Source organism: Embiotoca jacksoni, unplaced genomic scaffold (assembly GCF_022577435.1).
Source record: "Embiotoca jacksoni isolate LCO1_2020_lvr unplaced genomic scaffold, fEmbJac1.0.p SCAF_12, whole genome shotgun sequence".
Lineage (NCBI taxonomy): Eukaryota > Metazoa > Chordata > Actinopteri > Embiotocidae > Embiotoca > Embiotoca jacksoni.
The window spans coordinates 16,526,012-16,541,081 of record NW_027185252.1 but is presented as its reverse complement, the minus strand read 5'-3'; the positions used below and the strand labels follow the sequence as shown (position 1 = coordinate 16,541,081).

Here is a 15,070-nt window from a genome sequence, read left to right as displayed (position 1 = left end):
CCACCATCACTCATAATCTCCCCTCTGTGTTCTCCTGGTGTGTTAAAACCAGACCATTGGGCTGGATTATATCAGAGAAAGGAGACTGATGTGTTAATCATAAATTAAAGGCTAAGCCTGTGTGAGCAGGTCAGTCTGAGGTCAGTCGCTCAGCCCTATAGGGGACTTTATGTGTGAAAAGCCACGGCTTAGCAGCCCCGACATAATCAGGCGGGAACAATGTACAGTAGTGTAACGTGTCAACGCCGGTCTGAGCTCAATGTTGTTCCTCTACAAAGAATCTATTCAAACCTCGATGACTGTTCGAGTTTACATTTACCTTATACATGTAAGTATACCTAGTGCAAATAATCCATGTTCACGCACACACATGCAGCGGCTCATACGACGCCCTTTTAATGGGCACTCATGCTACACGCAGCTGAGATTGGTCTATTTATCTGTCTTCAGTCTACGTGGGAAATCTGTGACGAGAACAGAAATAAGTACCATCCGTTTTTTCCAATTCTAACATGCTGCCTCGGGGAATTGGCAAACTGTGTGAAAATGGGATGATACACGACCTTTGCTATGTATGACTAATGCTTGGCTCTTAAACACTGTGTCAACAAGGTGTTTTATTAAAGACACAGCAAGAAAACACAAAATAGCAAAGACATTACATGATTTATATAACTATGGAAAATGTAGAGGACTAATTTGATTAGAGAGAAACAGGAATCTGCAGACCTCGTTCTCCTTCTTTGACACATTAGACCCCAAAACCAAAATGTATAAAAGAGTTCTTTATTTCTAATAAACATGAGTATATGAGAACATGTAGGACGTTTTACGATGTATGTTTAAAACATTCTTGCAAACTGCTTTACAAAGCACAGAAAAGGATGCAACAGTTCAGTACATGAGAAATGGTTTGGTCTAAGTTATAGTAGCAAACTATCTATAGATCCGCTCTAATATCGTCACCATGAAGAGAAAAGTAAACGGGGGGAAAGGGGCACAAAATGTCAACATCAAACATGAAAACTTGTACAACTTTGAAAAGTACACTTTTTAGACACACAAAGGACACATACATTGTATGTGTTAAATATTTTTTTTGTTTGTCAGGACATAAAACACTAACTACATCATTCACAGATTCAGCAGTCTGTTTAAATACCTTATTTCTACAAAGTGAATTTACATTTTTTTTAAAGTACAAAGTGCAAATACTATGGTTTCCGTTGCTGCCGATTGGTGAGGGCAGGTTCTCCAAGCGAGAGGGGAAATCTCAGGTGTTGGACTTAGCCTTGCTTCTTCGAGGGATTCTGAGGAGAGGGAATCAAAATGACTTCGGCTTGTTTCTTTGCACTTTTAAATACTGTACATTTCTGCTTAACTCAACACAGATAGATAAAACAAGATTACACTTAGACTGTAGATGTACCACCAATTCCATCCACTAGTTTGTGAGGAGTTCTTTACTCACTAGTTTACTGGAAGATAATCCATCTCCTGGTTTGGCTCCTGTATGACAAAAAGTGATATAAACTTCAACAACCACAATATTAGGGATACTGCAGGTCTGTTCAGGTGTGATTATGACCTCCATAGAGTTCAGATCCTTCAATAGGCACTGGCCTCTCAGCGTTTCTTGTCAAGCTGCTCCTGTGACAGCTCTGGCAGATTTCTTATTGAAATTACAAGTACATTTTGAAACTGTGTGTCTTTGATTTCAAACAGATGTAAGCAGAAGCAGGCTCCTCATTTTAAGCCAGTGACTGTCAGTTTTATTATTATCTGTATTAGTATTAGCTGAAGCTGGCTCCCTAATTATCGCTTTCATTCAGTTTAATCAGTTTTTTAAATCTTTCTAGCTGACTAGTATGAAATTGAAAAACCCACTTAGGGGATTTAAATCTGCATTTGATGTCTAAGTACTTGATCTGATGCTAATTGAGTGCTGCAATTATTCTAAAAACAGGATCTTAAATCCACTTTAACTCCTGTTTGGTTTTGGTTGGTTGGTTTTCTAAAGTCAACATAAAAGACTCACTAATGCCTCATGTGCAACACCCAGGCATCTGAACAACTGCAACATTTAGACTGTGCCATATTTTGATAGCTGGGCTACAACTGGACACTGGACAACTGTAGCCCTAATTCTAAATTACCATCTGACTTCCGTGATTATTATATTTCAATCTATCAATATGCAAGTTCACAAAAAATACATTCAGACTTTAGGTCGTGTTGCTCAGCTTTACCTTCTTCCTTGGTCACCCCGAGGCAGCCCATCAGCTCCTGCAGAGACAGCGCCTTGTCGTTGCTGATGTCGCAATACTCCACAAACTTCTTAACACACTTCTTTGGCTTGGACTTCTTGCGCAAGAAGCGCTTGAAAGGCTTGATCTCCTTCTTCCCGATGTCCCCACTTGAGTTTTTGTCCAACTGTCTAAAATACCAGTGGACAACCCTCTCCTCCAGAGTGTGGCTGGGGTCGGGCTCGGCCATCCTGAAGGGCAGGTGTTCATTCATTAATTTAACAGCTAAGAAATACAATATAAATTCTTTTCAGATAATAAATAAAACTCTCCTAGTTTTCAATCAAAGTGGAATACATTTGTACCTTTGTGGTGAACGAGTGAATCCACTGATATGCATAATAACTAATCCACTTGTAAATGTCATACCTTCCGGCGGATGCTGAATCTGTGACAGCGTGCACCATGTCTGTCGACAGCGCGTCAAGAACACTTGTCAGGAACTCTGTTTTCTTTGCCCCAGGACAGCCTAAAAAAATTAACCACAGATACGTGAGTGTGTGAATGACTCAGGTCACATGGAGGTAACTGTACGTATAACCATCTGGCAGCAAACAAAGGAAAAATGATCCCGCTGTCAGAAGCATTACAAACATGTGGAACGCTGCCGTCATAGGTGGTCTAATAAATGTTTGGGGAGGGATGTCATGTAACAGGCAGCGGAGTTTTAACGCGAACAGCACGTAAAAAACAGCAGAGGAGAAAAAAAAAACCTGAGACTCTCACAGTTGTCTTTTTACTTGCTCTCAAAGTACCAGACCTCCCCTCATCTGGAGGAGGAAGAGGGTACCTGCCAATCATCCTGGAGGCCCCTGGGTGGTTTAGACAGCTGGAGCTACTGGCGATGTTGCTGAGCATTGTGTGTTTGGACAAGAGGCGACGCACAGCACCTGAGACTCACCTGAGACATCAAGGGGACCAAATCCAGCAGACAGACACGTCTTTTGTCTTGTCTGATTTAAAGTTATGCATCCAGAGAGCAACAGATACAACTGAAAGGCTAGTACAATTTTAAATCACCGCAGAGAAGGGGGATGAAATTAGGTCAAATCCATAATTAATGAGCCACAAAAAAACCAACAGAGAGGCCTTATTACATGCATAATGATGGGAATATAGATTAAAACGAGGGGCAACGGTGTTGGAATGACCCTAATGACAGTAATTGTCTGTTTGGCCATATGCTTTTAAGAGTCAGGAGGCCGAGGTTGTTACTTGAGGAGCTGAAGGCTATAGTCGCAGCTCTCCTCTTCTTTCTCACAGTCCAGTTTCCCCGTGCTGCTGCGCCTGTGGAGAGGAAGAAATTCTCCACAGTTTGCTGCTCTTTTTATGGCTCAGGCCTGCGGGGCCAGATTCTCCTGCGCCAGAGATAATAGCATGCTTTGTGCCTCTCTAACAGGTGGCGACCAGCATCGGCGTAAACACCCAGCCTCCACTCCACCTTTCGGGGGTTTAGCAGGCCGCGCTGAGCCGAGGGTTGAAGCCTTCACATGTCCAAACTGTTCCACGCTCTCCTTTACACGCTCAACAGACTCGCTCTTAAGTTTTAGTGGGCCCTCCCTGGCCCTAGCCCAGTAAAATATCCGACCCACCTGTTAATAGCCAAACTGGTGCCTTGTGGAGCCTCTTGTGGTAAATTAGTCTAGACAGTCACACAATTGCACCCTCAGAAGGCAAAAGTGTTTTTATCTGGCTTCTGACTGAGGAGATATTTGTGGGATGCAGTTGGACTTGTTTGAGGCTTAGTGTTTTTCATGGAGAGCACCCGTCCTCTCCGTAATGCCGCAGGAATCTGAGCTTGTCTGCAGTAAACTGAAATGGGAAGCCATCAGGTAATGATCCAGTCCCTTCCTCTTGGCAGCGATGTTTTGTTTTCTTGTGGGGGACGGGAGAGATCAGCTTCTGTCTGTCTGGACACTGTTCAGCCGAGGGACAGGCCACAAATGTGCCTGCTGTCATTCAAAGGAAATTGAGTCTGGCCATTTTCCGTTCACTTCAAGGCTGCAGCCGTAAATGGCTGCTGTCTTATTCCATAATAATTACAATGATTATGTAATACCCAAGTTTGACAGATGCAGGATGGAATCAAGTCGCGAAAGCCTGAATTGAGTGCATTTTATTTTCTTGTTGAAAAGCTAAGAGCTGCAGCACTGTTCACAGGCCTCCGTATATTTGTGAAAAGTTGGCCAGTAAGTGCATGTTTACATGTGTGTGCCTGTGTGTTACTGTCAATAAGAAGCAGTGTTTTTCTATGGAGCCACATGGGGCAGAGGCCTGTCAGCACTCACAGCCGCAGCTTCCAATGACTGCCCCGACGCTCGCCTGGGACTCTGCTCTGGGGAGAGAGAGCCAAATACTCAGCTTTCCTCTCCTGCCCCTTCCAGGGCAAGTTGCTCCTTTCTCGCATCTCGCCCCATAAACCTCTCAACACCAGCGCTTCAACTGTAAATGGGCTGCAGCAATGCGAAGGCAATGTTTACAATTATCCCCGGCTCATACAGTAACAAGGTTTACAGCCGTTGACGCAACGGCTCATAAAGAAAAACAATGCTGCATTTCTTTGACTATAACCCAGAATATTTTATAAGAGGAGACCTGGCTGATACGGAGCAGGTTTCTCTGACAGGTTTACTTGCTGGACTTGTGTTTCGTTGATTGAATGCCTGAATGAATATATTGTTGTCTTTTCTACCACTATGTTAAGGAGGTATTCAGCTGGGCTTGAGATCTTTCTCATGGGATAGTTGCGGCTGTTTTCCACCCCCACCGCACACTTTCTGCAGACACTTACAGACTGTAATTATCCCTGTTCAATATATCTCAGTAATAATATAGACCACCGGGGCCACTGGAGAGCAAAGATGAGAAACATTTGTGTGTCCAATGATCATTTATCTGTGACTGTGTCAGTTTTACATAAACAGAGAGCGTTTCTGCTGCTGAAGCAGCACCTGTGAGCAGAGAGCTCAGCTCTGGCCTGGCACACTGTTACATAAACAGAAGTGGATGGGACGGGAACAGTGGCAGCTCTGTTCACATGGTGCTGGATTATTAACGTGTTTACCAAACCACCAAAAACCAGAGATTTGCCAAGCACTGTTCAGCTTTAAACTGGGATTTGGTTGAAGGCAGCTACAACTCCACTTCACCGAGCACTGGTTTTACGATAAAGTAATGCAGCTATGTGATGAAAACAAGGGTGAATGCACTCCGTCTATTGCAGTGTAAAACTGTGTCTGGCTATGATGAGAAATACAAGTGGGTTTATGTGTGTGTGTAGAAGCTGAAACTGGAAGCAGCTCAACAAGGTCAAGTGGCATTCACACAGACAGTTTGAACAATTATTTGGATTCTTACATTAAATTAAGTGCTTTCAACAGCTGCATTACGCTAGATCTGTTCAGTCATCATGGTTGTGATGTAGTGCAGTCTCATCTGTAAAGCTGAGCTGACTGCTTAGGACACTCTGTCTCAGCATTGAGATCAGGAGGTAGACTAAGTATACAAGTTTTTGTATTTCCCTCAATGTGGCAGGACAATCTTAAAGACCATTTGAATATATATGTTCATATAACAAAATCAATAAAATAATTTATCTCGTAGTTTTAATAGAACCTGATTTCCTTGATGGACCATTGAGGAAAACTGGATTTAGGTTTAGGTTTGAATAACTAAGGTCAGGGACTGATGATGTGGTGGTCATGGTTACGAGAAACCAACATTATCATTTGGTAGGACACTGCCTTGTGAAAACCTGATGATTTGTTGACCATCCAACCACCCTGACCTCGACCTTTCTCACTTGAATGTACACACATTGTTTTTGACCGTTTGCTGAGACTGATTCTGTTGTTTTTCTTTGAGGACGAGTGTACACTGAAAACAGCTTTTTATACCCCACGAAGCACCTTATTGCTTAATAATTCCTTTAAATCGTACTTTAAATTATGTGCACGTGATCATAGTTTTTGAGAGTTAAATCCTGACTAGCAAACACAGTCTCACCTGTTGCTCAGCCCACCTCGTGAGCACCCCCTCCAAATTGATCTCCTGCCCTCAATTTAGTTATCTACCCTGTTATCAATCTCAGTATCACTACCTGTCTCTGACATCCTATTATCCATTATCTCCCCCTCACCTCCCTGCTGTTTCTGCTGCGTGCTTTCATCCCACTATCCTCCATTTTCGGTCAGTTGAAGATTAATCCTCCCCCAATCCGTCTCTGTCTCTCTGCTTATTGACCAGTGAAGGGCAGTGTCTGGCAATCCTCAACTCTTTATCAAGCATTTCCTTGACCAACAGTGCTAACACACGCACACATTCGCATGGTTATCACAACCTTGGAAGCGAGGCAGCAGTTGGAGGTCGACTGCTGAAGAACTTCACCATGTGGTCTGAACTCAGAGGGGAAACAGAGACTGTGTCCAGTCTTCGGAGACCTACCTTGGAGATGTCTGCTTCTGTAGTGGTCCTTGGGTTTAGTCGGGTGGGCCCTGGCATTGCCGTCACATTTTGGCTGCTCATACCTGTGACATAAAATACTTAATGTAAAAAAAAAAGAAGTCACTTCATTGAAGGTGAAATGGTTGAAAGGGTTTTTGTTTATAGCAGTAAAACTATCCTCAGTGTAAAGCCAGAGGAATCCCATGTTTTCCAATTATCTCGTACAGTTAAAACCTAGGGATTCAAATGATTGTTTTGTGGCAAACCAGGGGCTGTGAAACACATCCAAAAAAGAGGGAAAGGATTTGGAGCTGGTATGAGCACAGAAACTGGGAGGGGGGGTGAGAAAGAGAGATAGAAGAAGAAGAGAGGCAGACAGGGAGCGTGGGACACAAGGAAGCTTTCACAGCCTCCCTCGGAGGGACGGCAGAGCCCCGATTGCTGCTGTGCGACTGGGCCAAAAGCTGGCCTGGGACAAGGAAGAAAATCCATGCTTCCATATGTGTGCTAATGTGCTGTCTGGCACGCTGCCTGGAGCCTTGTTAATCTGATACCCAGCCATGCTTCTCAATAAGAGTGAACCAGTGCCCTGCTCTGCCGGCCTGACTGACCTCTGACCTGCAGCTCACCACACCACTGAGTCACGTTGTGTTATCAGCGATGGAGATGTCTATTTTAATGCATATGTCAGACATCTCTCAAACTGCTTGATTTTAATTCTCTTTTTCACTTCTTCAAAGTTTGCATGGTTGCAGATCTGAAGATGTTCAGACCTGCAGGAAGATAATTCCCAATTTAATTCATGGACATGTTAGTGCAGAAGATATAAGGCACAGGATGTGAAGCAGGGTCGTACAGGTGAGCAGACTCTGGCCCCTCTGCTCTGTCAGGGTGGCTAATGATCACTCGCCTGCTTTGTGTGACCACCTTTTAGTTTGTTTGCCACACAGAACTGTATAATTGCCAGGAATGTTTGTGAGTTAGGGTGAGATAGTCCTCTACAACAACACATAAGCTTTTGTAAAGGTGACATTTTGCCCACCTGGTAGAGGTCCCCGGTATGGGCCGTCCGGTGTCCACCAGCACACACCAGCAGTAGCCGGTGGAGGGGTGGCACTGGACCGGCTTGTAGAGTCCTCCTTGTGCACAGTCTGGGACGAACACAGCGTCGTTCTTGTGGTGCCTCGCCTCCTCCTGAGCGGACTGCTGCTCCTGGTCACATGATGAGGCTGGAAACAGGGGTCAGAGGTTATGCAGGTATCACTGCAGGCGTCAGTGGACACATACAGTCAGCATTCACTTCGGTGGTCTAAGTTGTGTTACTTAGCAAATCCACGCTCCAGACAGGCACACTCGATACGAACAGGAGGTGTTTGAAATGTAAATCTGGAGTCACTCCTGACCAGATCCGGCTGACAGATTTGGATTCATACAACGTGCGGTGTGCTTCAATTAATTTCTATTCAAAAGCAAAATGCACGCAGTTGCTCTCTTTACACTCGAACCACTGCTGCAAATCCCCAAGGAGGAGGAGGAGGAAGACAAAGGGGTGGAGGATGAGTGCTGGGAGACAGTGTGTGTAGACGGCTGTATCAGCCCCTCGTGGCACTGTTTACGGACATTAACGGGCTAATGACTAAGTACAGCTCCCTATGCCCCAAGTTAAGTAAATATTTGGACACTCAACGGTCCTTTGTGGATGTGTGTGATGGGGAGAGAAACAGACGAGACAAAGGCAGAGCGGTGGTCAGTTGCCTCCACACACACACACACACACACACACACACACACACACACACACACACACACACACACACACACACACACACACACACACACGTCTGCAGGATACTGTAAAGCACTGGGGATGTGTGTGTTTACATGTTCAAAATTCCCAGGAAAAATGCAATGCTTCCTGTGATCCTTTCTTTTATCTATACATACAGAGCATGCAGCGGCCTTGATGGGAGAGAGATGGGCTTCTGCAGAGCCTCAGCAGGATCTAATCAGACTTTTTTTTTTCTGAGCAGCAGGCTCCTTCTCTGCCGCGCAGCTTTCCAGCAGAGATTTGAGCATTAAACTGAGAAGAAGACCTCCTCTGGCCCATGAGGCCTTTCATCACCAAACTCTCCCTCTTTTTGGTGCTCGCCTCAAGGCTCGGAAGCTACTGCGGGATTATGGATATCCCTTTCTTTGTTTATTTTCATTAGAAATCTTTACCCACACAAAAGAGACCAAATGAAATGCCTCCCCGCTTTCTCAACTGACTCTGCTCGCTCCAGTTCCTCCGGGCTCTCTTTGTTGGAGTGGGTGTTTTTTTTTTTCACCCCAATACCCCAAAGAGCACATGGTAATCAAAACCATCAATGCTGCATTTCTCTGGCTTTTTATTGGTTGTAAATTATGATAATGGGATTCACACACAGATGCACACACGCACAGAGTGTTTGCATCTGTAGGCCTGCCTAAAAGTCATATTGTTTTACAGAGAAAGCAAAATATACGGTGTTTCCCTGAGAGCAAAGAAGCGACTAATGAAGCAGATAAACATGCATCTGTGTAAAAAGACAGCAGGACAGAGCAGCCAGATCAATAGGAGATCCTGTGTTTGTGCCATGTGCTGATAATTACAGATATGCTACAACGCGAAGAACCGCAGAGGAGCAGATCCTCAAAGCCTGACGCACTCCAACACCAAGATGCATTGGTTTCACAACCCACCATCTGTCCTTAAAAGACAGGAACAGCCTCAAACCATGATTGCTCACACAAGTAAGAAAAAACACAGAGCAAGCTCTCAGTTGAGGTTTGCAAAACACCCAAATCGCCATCATTAAAGTAAAAAAGTTGGTCTTTGAAACTCACATGGTGCTCTGGTTCTATTGTTCTGTCGGCTGCGAACCTGCTCCGTCCATAGAGTGGGGTACTGGGAAGTGATGTCTGAAAGAAATCATTAAGACAGCTTTATTGGCTTCAATCGAAAACACACTCGTATATCATCTGAGCAGAACCTGATGCTTCCAAAACTCACAGACTGTAAAACGCACATCAAGGTTATCGTATCTCAAACTACTGGAGCGGATATGGATTGTAAATAGTATATGACAGCTGTGACCAGAGATACAGCATTAAAAGGAAGGGTAGGTAGACTTTGATCTATCACTGCGAGTCTTATCTAATAACATTAGCATGAAATCAGAAAGCAGGACTTTCTTTGAAATATATAAAAGACAGATAAAAGTGCTGAAATGCCACTTTGCTTTACAGTGATGGGTTTTATTGAACTAGAGAGGAAGGAAGTTGTTCTCTGCAATTTTGAGATTAATAGAAGTGAATATAGTAAATAAAGCAACACTGCAATGTAACATTATTCCTAGTATTACTTTGTTGTGAGCTGACATGGTCAGATATGATAGCCTAATGACTTTTCCAAATTATATACTTGTCAACTAACACTCACTAGTTTGAGGGCAAAGTGCATTAACACTGTCAAACATGCAGTGTACTACAAGTACAAAAAAGAAGTGTGAAACACTTTTCAAACTCAATGGACGCCATCTTGGCTACGAAGAGGAAGGATGTTTTACTATCACTTTCCCCAGTGACCTTTTCTGCAGCTCGGTGCTGCAACTGTGTGAGACTCCTTTTTTCCCTTTTAAGGATGTTTTTGAGCCAGTCTGTGGTTACTCAGTAAACACAGGCGCAGTATCAAACATTTTTTTTTAAACTCACAGTCCGATGGATAAGAGCTCACCTTCGTCATCTGCAGGAGGCTGTTGATCCACCACTAGGCCGGTCTCATCTGCATTTAGAATGGAGAATATTTGCAAGGAGACTACAATTACCAGAGTAAACTAGATTAGAGAACACGTCACGGTTTGAGATTTGCACGTTGCCCGGTCAGGAAGAATTGAGGTGAAGGTGAAGAAGATGACACAGAGAGGGTGTGTGTGTGTTGAAAAGTGACTTGCAATAAGAAAAGAGAGGAGGAAACCAGAAGTGTAGTGGTCACATGTTCCCATGGTTTCACTTCATGCAACGGGGGAGCTCATGATGCTTCAAAGGACAGATTGAGGTCAGTTATAATAAATGAAGAGGGAATGAGCACCAGCAGTCCCTGATGTTCTTCTCCATCCTTTCATTGCCTGTGTTTGAGTGGTGAGAGGCTATGTGAAGGTAAGAGAGATATAAAGGGGGGGGGGGGCAGTAGCTGAGTCTGAGATGAACCAATTAACGGTGGGAAAATGCAGCATGTTTGTTTGGTCTCTGTTTGTTTGATTTGCGGTCGGAGGGAAACAGGGAGGAAGGTTTTGAACCGCCTGGGGTGAAACCACAGCCGTAGGTGTGGTTAACCTCAGATTGGGTCACTCCTTTTGCTCAAAGTGAAGCTCCGTTAAAGTGTGAGTCAGGGATTCTCTAATGGCTGCCTCCACAAACGAGGGATTAAGATCAAACTTCTTTTCTCTAACAATGAATTTCCACTGCAAAAACCAGGAATTTACATTTACTGCAAGCGCACTCTGCCAGCCATTCATCCTGTCGAGCACGTTTGGCGGATACAAACACACACAGTCAGTGTGAGCGACGACTGGGGCAGACATGTTATTACTCTGCTCACTTCAAGGCTGGAAATGCCATTTGAAAAAGTGTATTTATGATTTGGATTTACGATAAACCACTAATGACCCATCTTTACTTTGTGGCCTTTTACATGGCTGTAACACCTCTTTTAGCATCTGCCAGGAAACCCCTGTGCTATTTGTGGTCGTACGGCATTAGTTTTACTGCTGTTTGTCAGTCGTCAGCTGCATGCGATTCCAGCATGTGAATGAATTTGTCAAGTCAAGCAGCAAAAACGAGTTTAAGGCAGAGCGTTCGGTGTTTGACTTTATCTATATTCTGATAATAAAAGTGCAGCAGAGGCCTCTGTGGAAACGCAGAGGCACTGATGGGCTGAATCAAAATATTGATGCAATCACTGCTATTTTCAGCGCTGGCACACCACAAACCTACAGTTTATTCTGCTTTTCACCAGCCTGTTTATCCAACCAGTTCAGACTGAACCGCAACCCCCCCCCCCAATTTTGCATTCCCACTTGATCTATGTGTAATGACTTGGCCGGGCTCAGACACACTCTATACCCGGGACTGTTTATAGAGGGAGAGACGCGCAGACGTAAATGTCACACTGACAGGAATTACCCATGTGACAAACACATTCTCTCACGCACAATCACACTATCACACAATCACATAAGGAATCAGTCTGATTCAACCCAAATTACACTCTGTGTGAGCCTTCAAATCACATCAGTTAAACAAATTGTCTCCCAAAAGATGAGAAAGAGAGATACAGTTTCCGGAGAGGAGACTTAGTGGTTGTAAATCTGGAAGAGCGGAGATGTTTGGTGAGAGACAGAGTGAAAGTAGATTGTAGGATAAAGTATGAACATTTTCTTGTATCTTATGACACGGTGGCTGAAAAAGAACCAAGATTAAAAGAGATAAAGTTAGAGAAGAAGAAATGATAATTCAGTATTTGGTCCATTCGGGCTGCTCCCGGTTGTTTGGCTGCCTGGTAAAGACAACAGGCAGTTATATGTGCATTAAAGCTTCCCACAGACTCTCTCCTTCGACTTGTTACTGAGGAACACGCTGCTATCAGCCTCCAGGCTGCTCACACTCTCTTGAATTGACAAAACATTAGAGAGGCAAGCCGTAACAGGCGAACCAACTCACACATCTCCAACACAGATGCAGGCAAACAGACAGAGATGCAAAGGAATACACAGACACACACGTAGGTGCAGGCTTCAATAGGTACACACATGCACATGGACAAACACAAAAGCAAACATGCATTGACAAGGAATCATTGTGCCCGTGGGAGTTAATTCGTGTTTAATTAAAGTCTCACCTGCTTTACCTGGTTCTCTTGTGGTCGCTCTCTCCTGTTTTGATCCTGAAAAAAGACATGCTCAAATTAATTGAAAATTCACCACAACATTCTTGTAGTTACTTTTTGACAAAAAACAGTAAATCAGAAGAAGAAGAATTCGGCCTCATTTTGTTGAACATGAACAAACAGTCACCAAACTTTAGGAAGGACTGAACCACTTTAACTTTAAATCTTAGGTTATTTGCACTGACTCCAATTACTGACACATTGCACGTTCATCGACAAGTATTTTTTTTGACATTTTTAGACTTCATACACACAGTTGTGATTAAAGAACAAATCTGCTGCTACTACTTCTGGAGCTTTCTCACTATCGGCACAGCAGCAGCCCCCGAGACAGCCCCACAGAGACGCACAGGGAGGACATGTGGCATTGGTTATTTGATTGTTTGGCAGACGTTATTCTCTGAGAACACTTACATTCCTCACAGTTTAACTTTGTTGCTCAATTCTGCAGCAGCGCTTTTCTACCAGGCTTATTTACACCGCAGCCCCATGCCTTGAGCAACGCTCGGTCCTCGGGTGGCCCTCGAACCGTGTGGCCCTCAGTCCAGTCACTGACCACGTCCCCACAGGACTAAAGATTACACCCCCCACAAACATGCAATGTCATGCTTTGCTGTGGTGAAATCGATTTATCATCGTTGCTACACCAAATTACAGAAACAAAATGTCATAATGTTAACCTCATTTCAAAATGACTCCTGTGCTGGAGCAGTGAACTGCATACAATATACTTAATTATACACATCATTGAAAGTTGCCCACTATTAGATAGTACTATAAGATAGGTTGCTGGGATTTTACCCACCTTGGCATCGAGGTTTTTTATTGGCCACTGCTGAACCACTGATGGGACGACCGTTGGGGGTGACACACCAGCAGTATCCAGTGTAGCTGTGGCACTGAACCTGCAATACAAACAACATGTTAAAAGGACATTCAAAGATAAAAACTCCTTAAAAATCACATTCAAGCAGGAGAAAAACAATAATACTTTATGTTGTGTTTTTTGTTACCTCGCTGTATGTGCCATCAGGGTTGCATACAGGCACAAAGACCTGCGGGAAGAGCTTCTTGGCCTGCTGCTCTGTGTACTTCTTCTCTGCTACACATCTGGATGTATCTGAGGAGCACCACAAATCACCACAATCACTCGACATTACAGAAAGCCACGATTCAACCGACAGCGCAGCTATTTTCTTATGCTGCCCAAAGTATGAAACTAACATACTTAAAAAGTCAGAAGAAGATGTCAAATCTCACATGTGATGAAGAATGAATGAAAAATGCAGCGAGAGAGGAGAGACGGACAGGAAACAACTCCAAGACATTTCGGAAGCAGCAGATACTTGTGCGGCTGGGAATAGAACCAACACCCCCGGTCTCATTAGGGGCAAGTCAGGCAAGCCTACGCTGTGCCGTGTGGTAAAGCCATTACTGAGTGAGGCAGCTCCCGTCGAACATTCCAGTCACCCAAGAAAAGGGCTGATGCACGGGGAAAACCTGACCCTTCCTTAATGTCTGAGTGCGTCTCACTCTCCTCCTTAACCTCAACTGTCTGCTAAGTTCAGTCCAGTCAAAGTACTTGTTGATATTAATGTGGGTCAGCAACTTTTCACCTACGTGCACCTCAAGTCTTTTCACGTCTCTCGGTCAGAGTCGTGGCTCATCCTCTCATTCAACAGCTGCTTCGCCTCACCTGGCCAACAGCACCAGCTGTGCAAACTCTCAGGAAACGTTGGGCGGAGATGAGTTTGATGGTAACTTGGAGTGACACACGAGTTGCCACAAAGACAGTGACTCATGCTAAGTTTTAAAACGTTCACCAGTTTGGTCAGCAGGCTGCGTGTTGCTGCCATGGCTTAGACTGTCCATTAGACACATGCAGGAGAATGTGCACTGGTTTCTCTCTGTCTAGTGTGTGTGTGTGTGTGTGTGTGTGTGTGTGTGTGTGTGTGTGTGTGTGTGTGTGTGTGTGTGTCAGTGACACTGGTGAGGAGTGGGAGCTAGATGCTGTATGTTCTGGGTGGAGGAAAATAGTGAGTTGAGGAGCTCTGAAGTAAGCTGCAGTGGAAAAACCCAAAACCATCGTCCTTCTCCGAGGGGCTCCGACCAAAAAAACTGACTGGAAAAAATGACAGGACACTTGAATCATCTGAGTGCAGTGATAAAAAACAAATGTGGTGGCACTCTCACCATCCTTAAACACAATCCCATCTCTGTGCTTTCAGCCCAGCCCGGCCCTCTGGTTTATTTCGGCTGCTGACTCGGTTAATGCTGCTGTGTCTTTCACTCCTCCCGTCCAGAAGCAAGAGGGTGGGAGGGGGGGGGGGGGTCCCCCGAACTCTTATAGACTCAA

At 44.4% G+C, this 15,070-nt stretch overlaps 1 protein-coding gene across 5 annotated transcripts in view; it reads right to left on the bottom strand.

Moving 5' to 3' along the window:
• Nucleotides 1-770: 770 nt before the first annotated feature.
• smoc2 (SPARC related modular calcium binding 2) overlaps nucleotides 771-15,070 on the bottom strand; it is a 21,297-nt gene continuing 6,997 nt past the window's right edge. Inside the window, exons 3-13 of one of the 5 annotated variants that reach the window (XM_069145117.1) lie at nucleotides 13,728-13,834; nucleotides 13,520-13,619; nucleotides 12,667-12,711; nucleotides 10,504-10,584; nucleotides 9,615-9,689; nucleotides 7,792-7,978; nucleotides 6,750-6,832; nucleotides 2,676-2,775; nucleotides 2,250-2,497; nucleotides 1,411-1,509; nucleotides 771-1,310 (exon numbers count right to left, since the gene is read on the bottom strand). In XM_069145117.1, the coding sequence (XP_069001218.1) occupies nucleotides 1,445-1,509; nucleotides 2,250-2,497; nucleotides 2,676-2,775; nucleotides 6,750-6,832; nucleotides 7,792-7,978; nucleotides 9,615-9,689; nucleotides 10,504-10,584; nucleotides 12,667-12,711; nucleotides 13,520-13,619; nucleotides 13,728-13,834 (1,091 nt within the window). In that variant the 3' untranslated portion in view covers nucleotides 771-1,310; nucleotides 1,411-1,444. The remainder of the gene's footprint in view (nucleotides 1,311-1,410; nucleotides 1,510-2,249; nucleotides 2,498-2,675; nucleotides 2,776-6,749; nucleotides 6,833-7,791; nucleotides 7,979-9,614; nucleotides 9,690-10,503; nucleotides 10,585-12,666; nucleotides 12,712-13,519; nucleotides 13,620-13,727; nucleotides 13,835-15,070) is intronic. The other 4 variants (XM_069145118.1, XM_069145120.1, XM_069145119.1 and 1 more) reach the window with 4 other exon arrangements.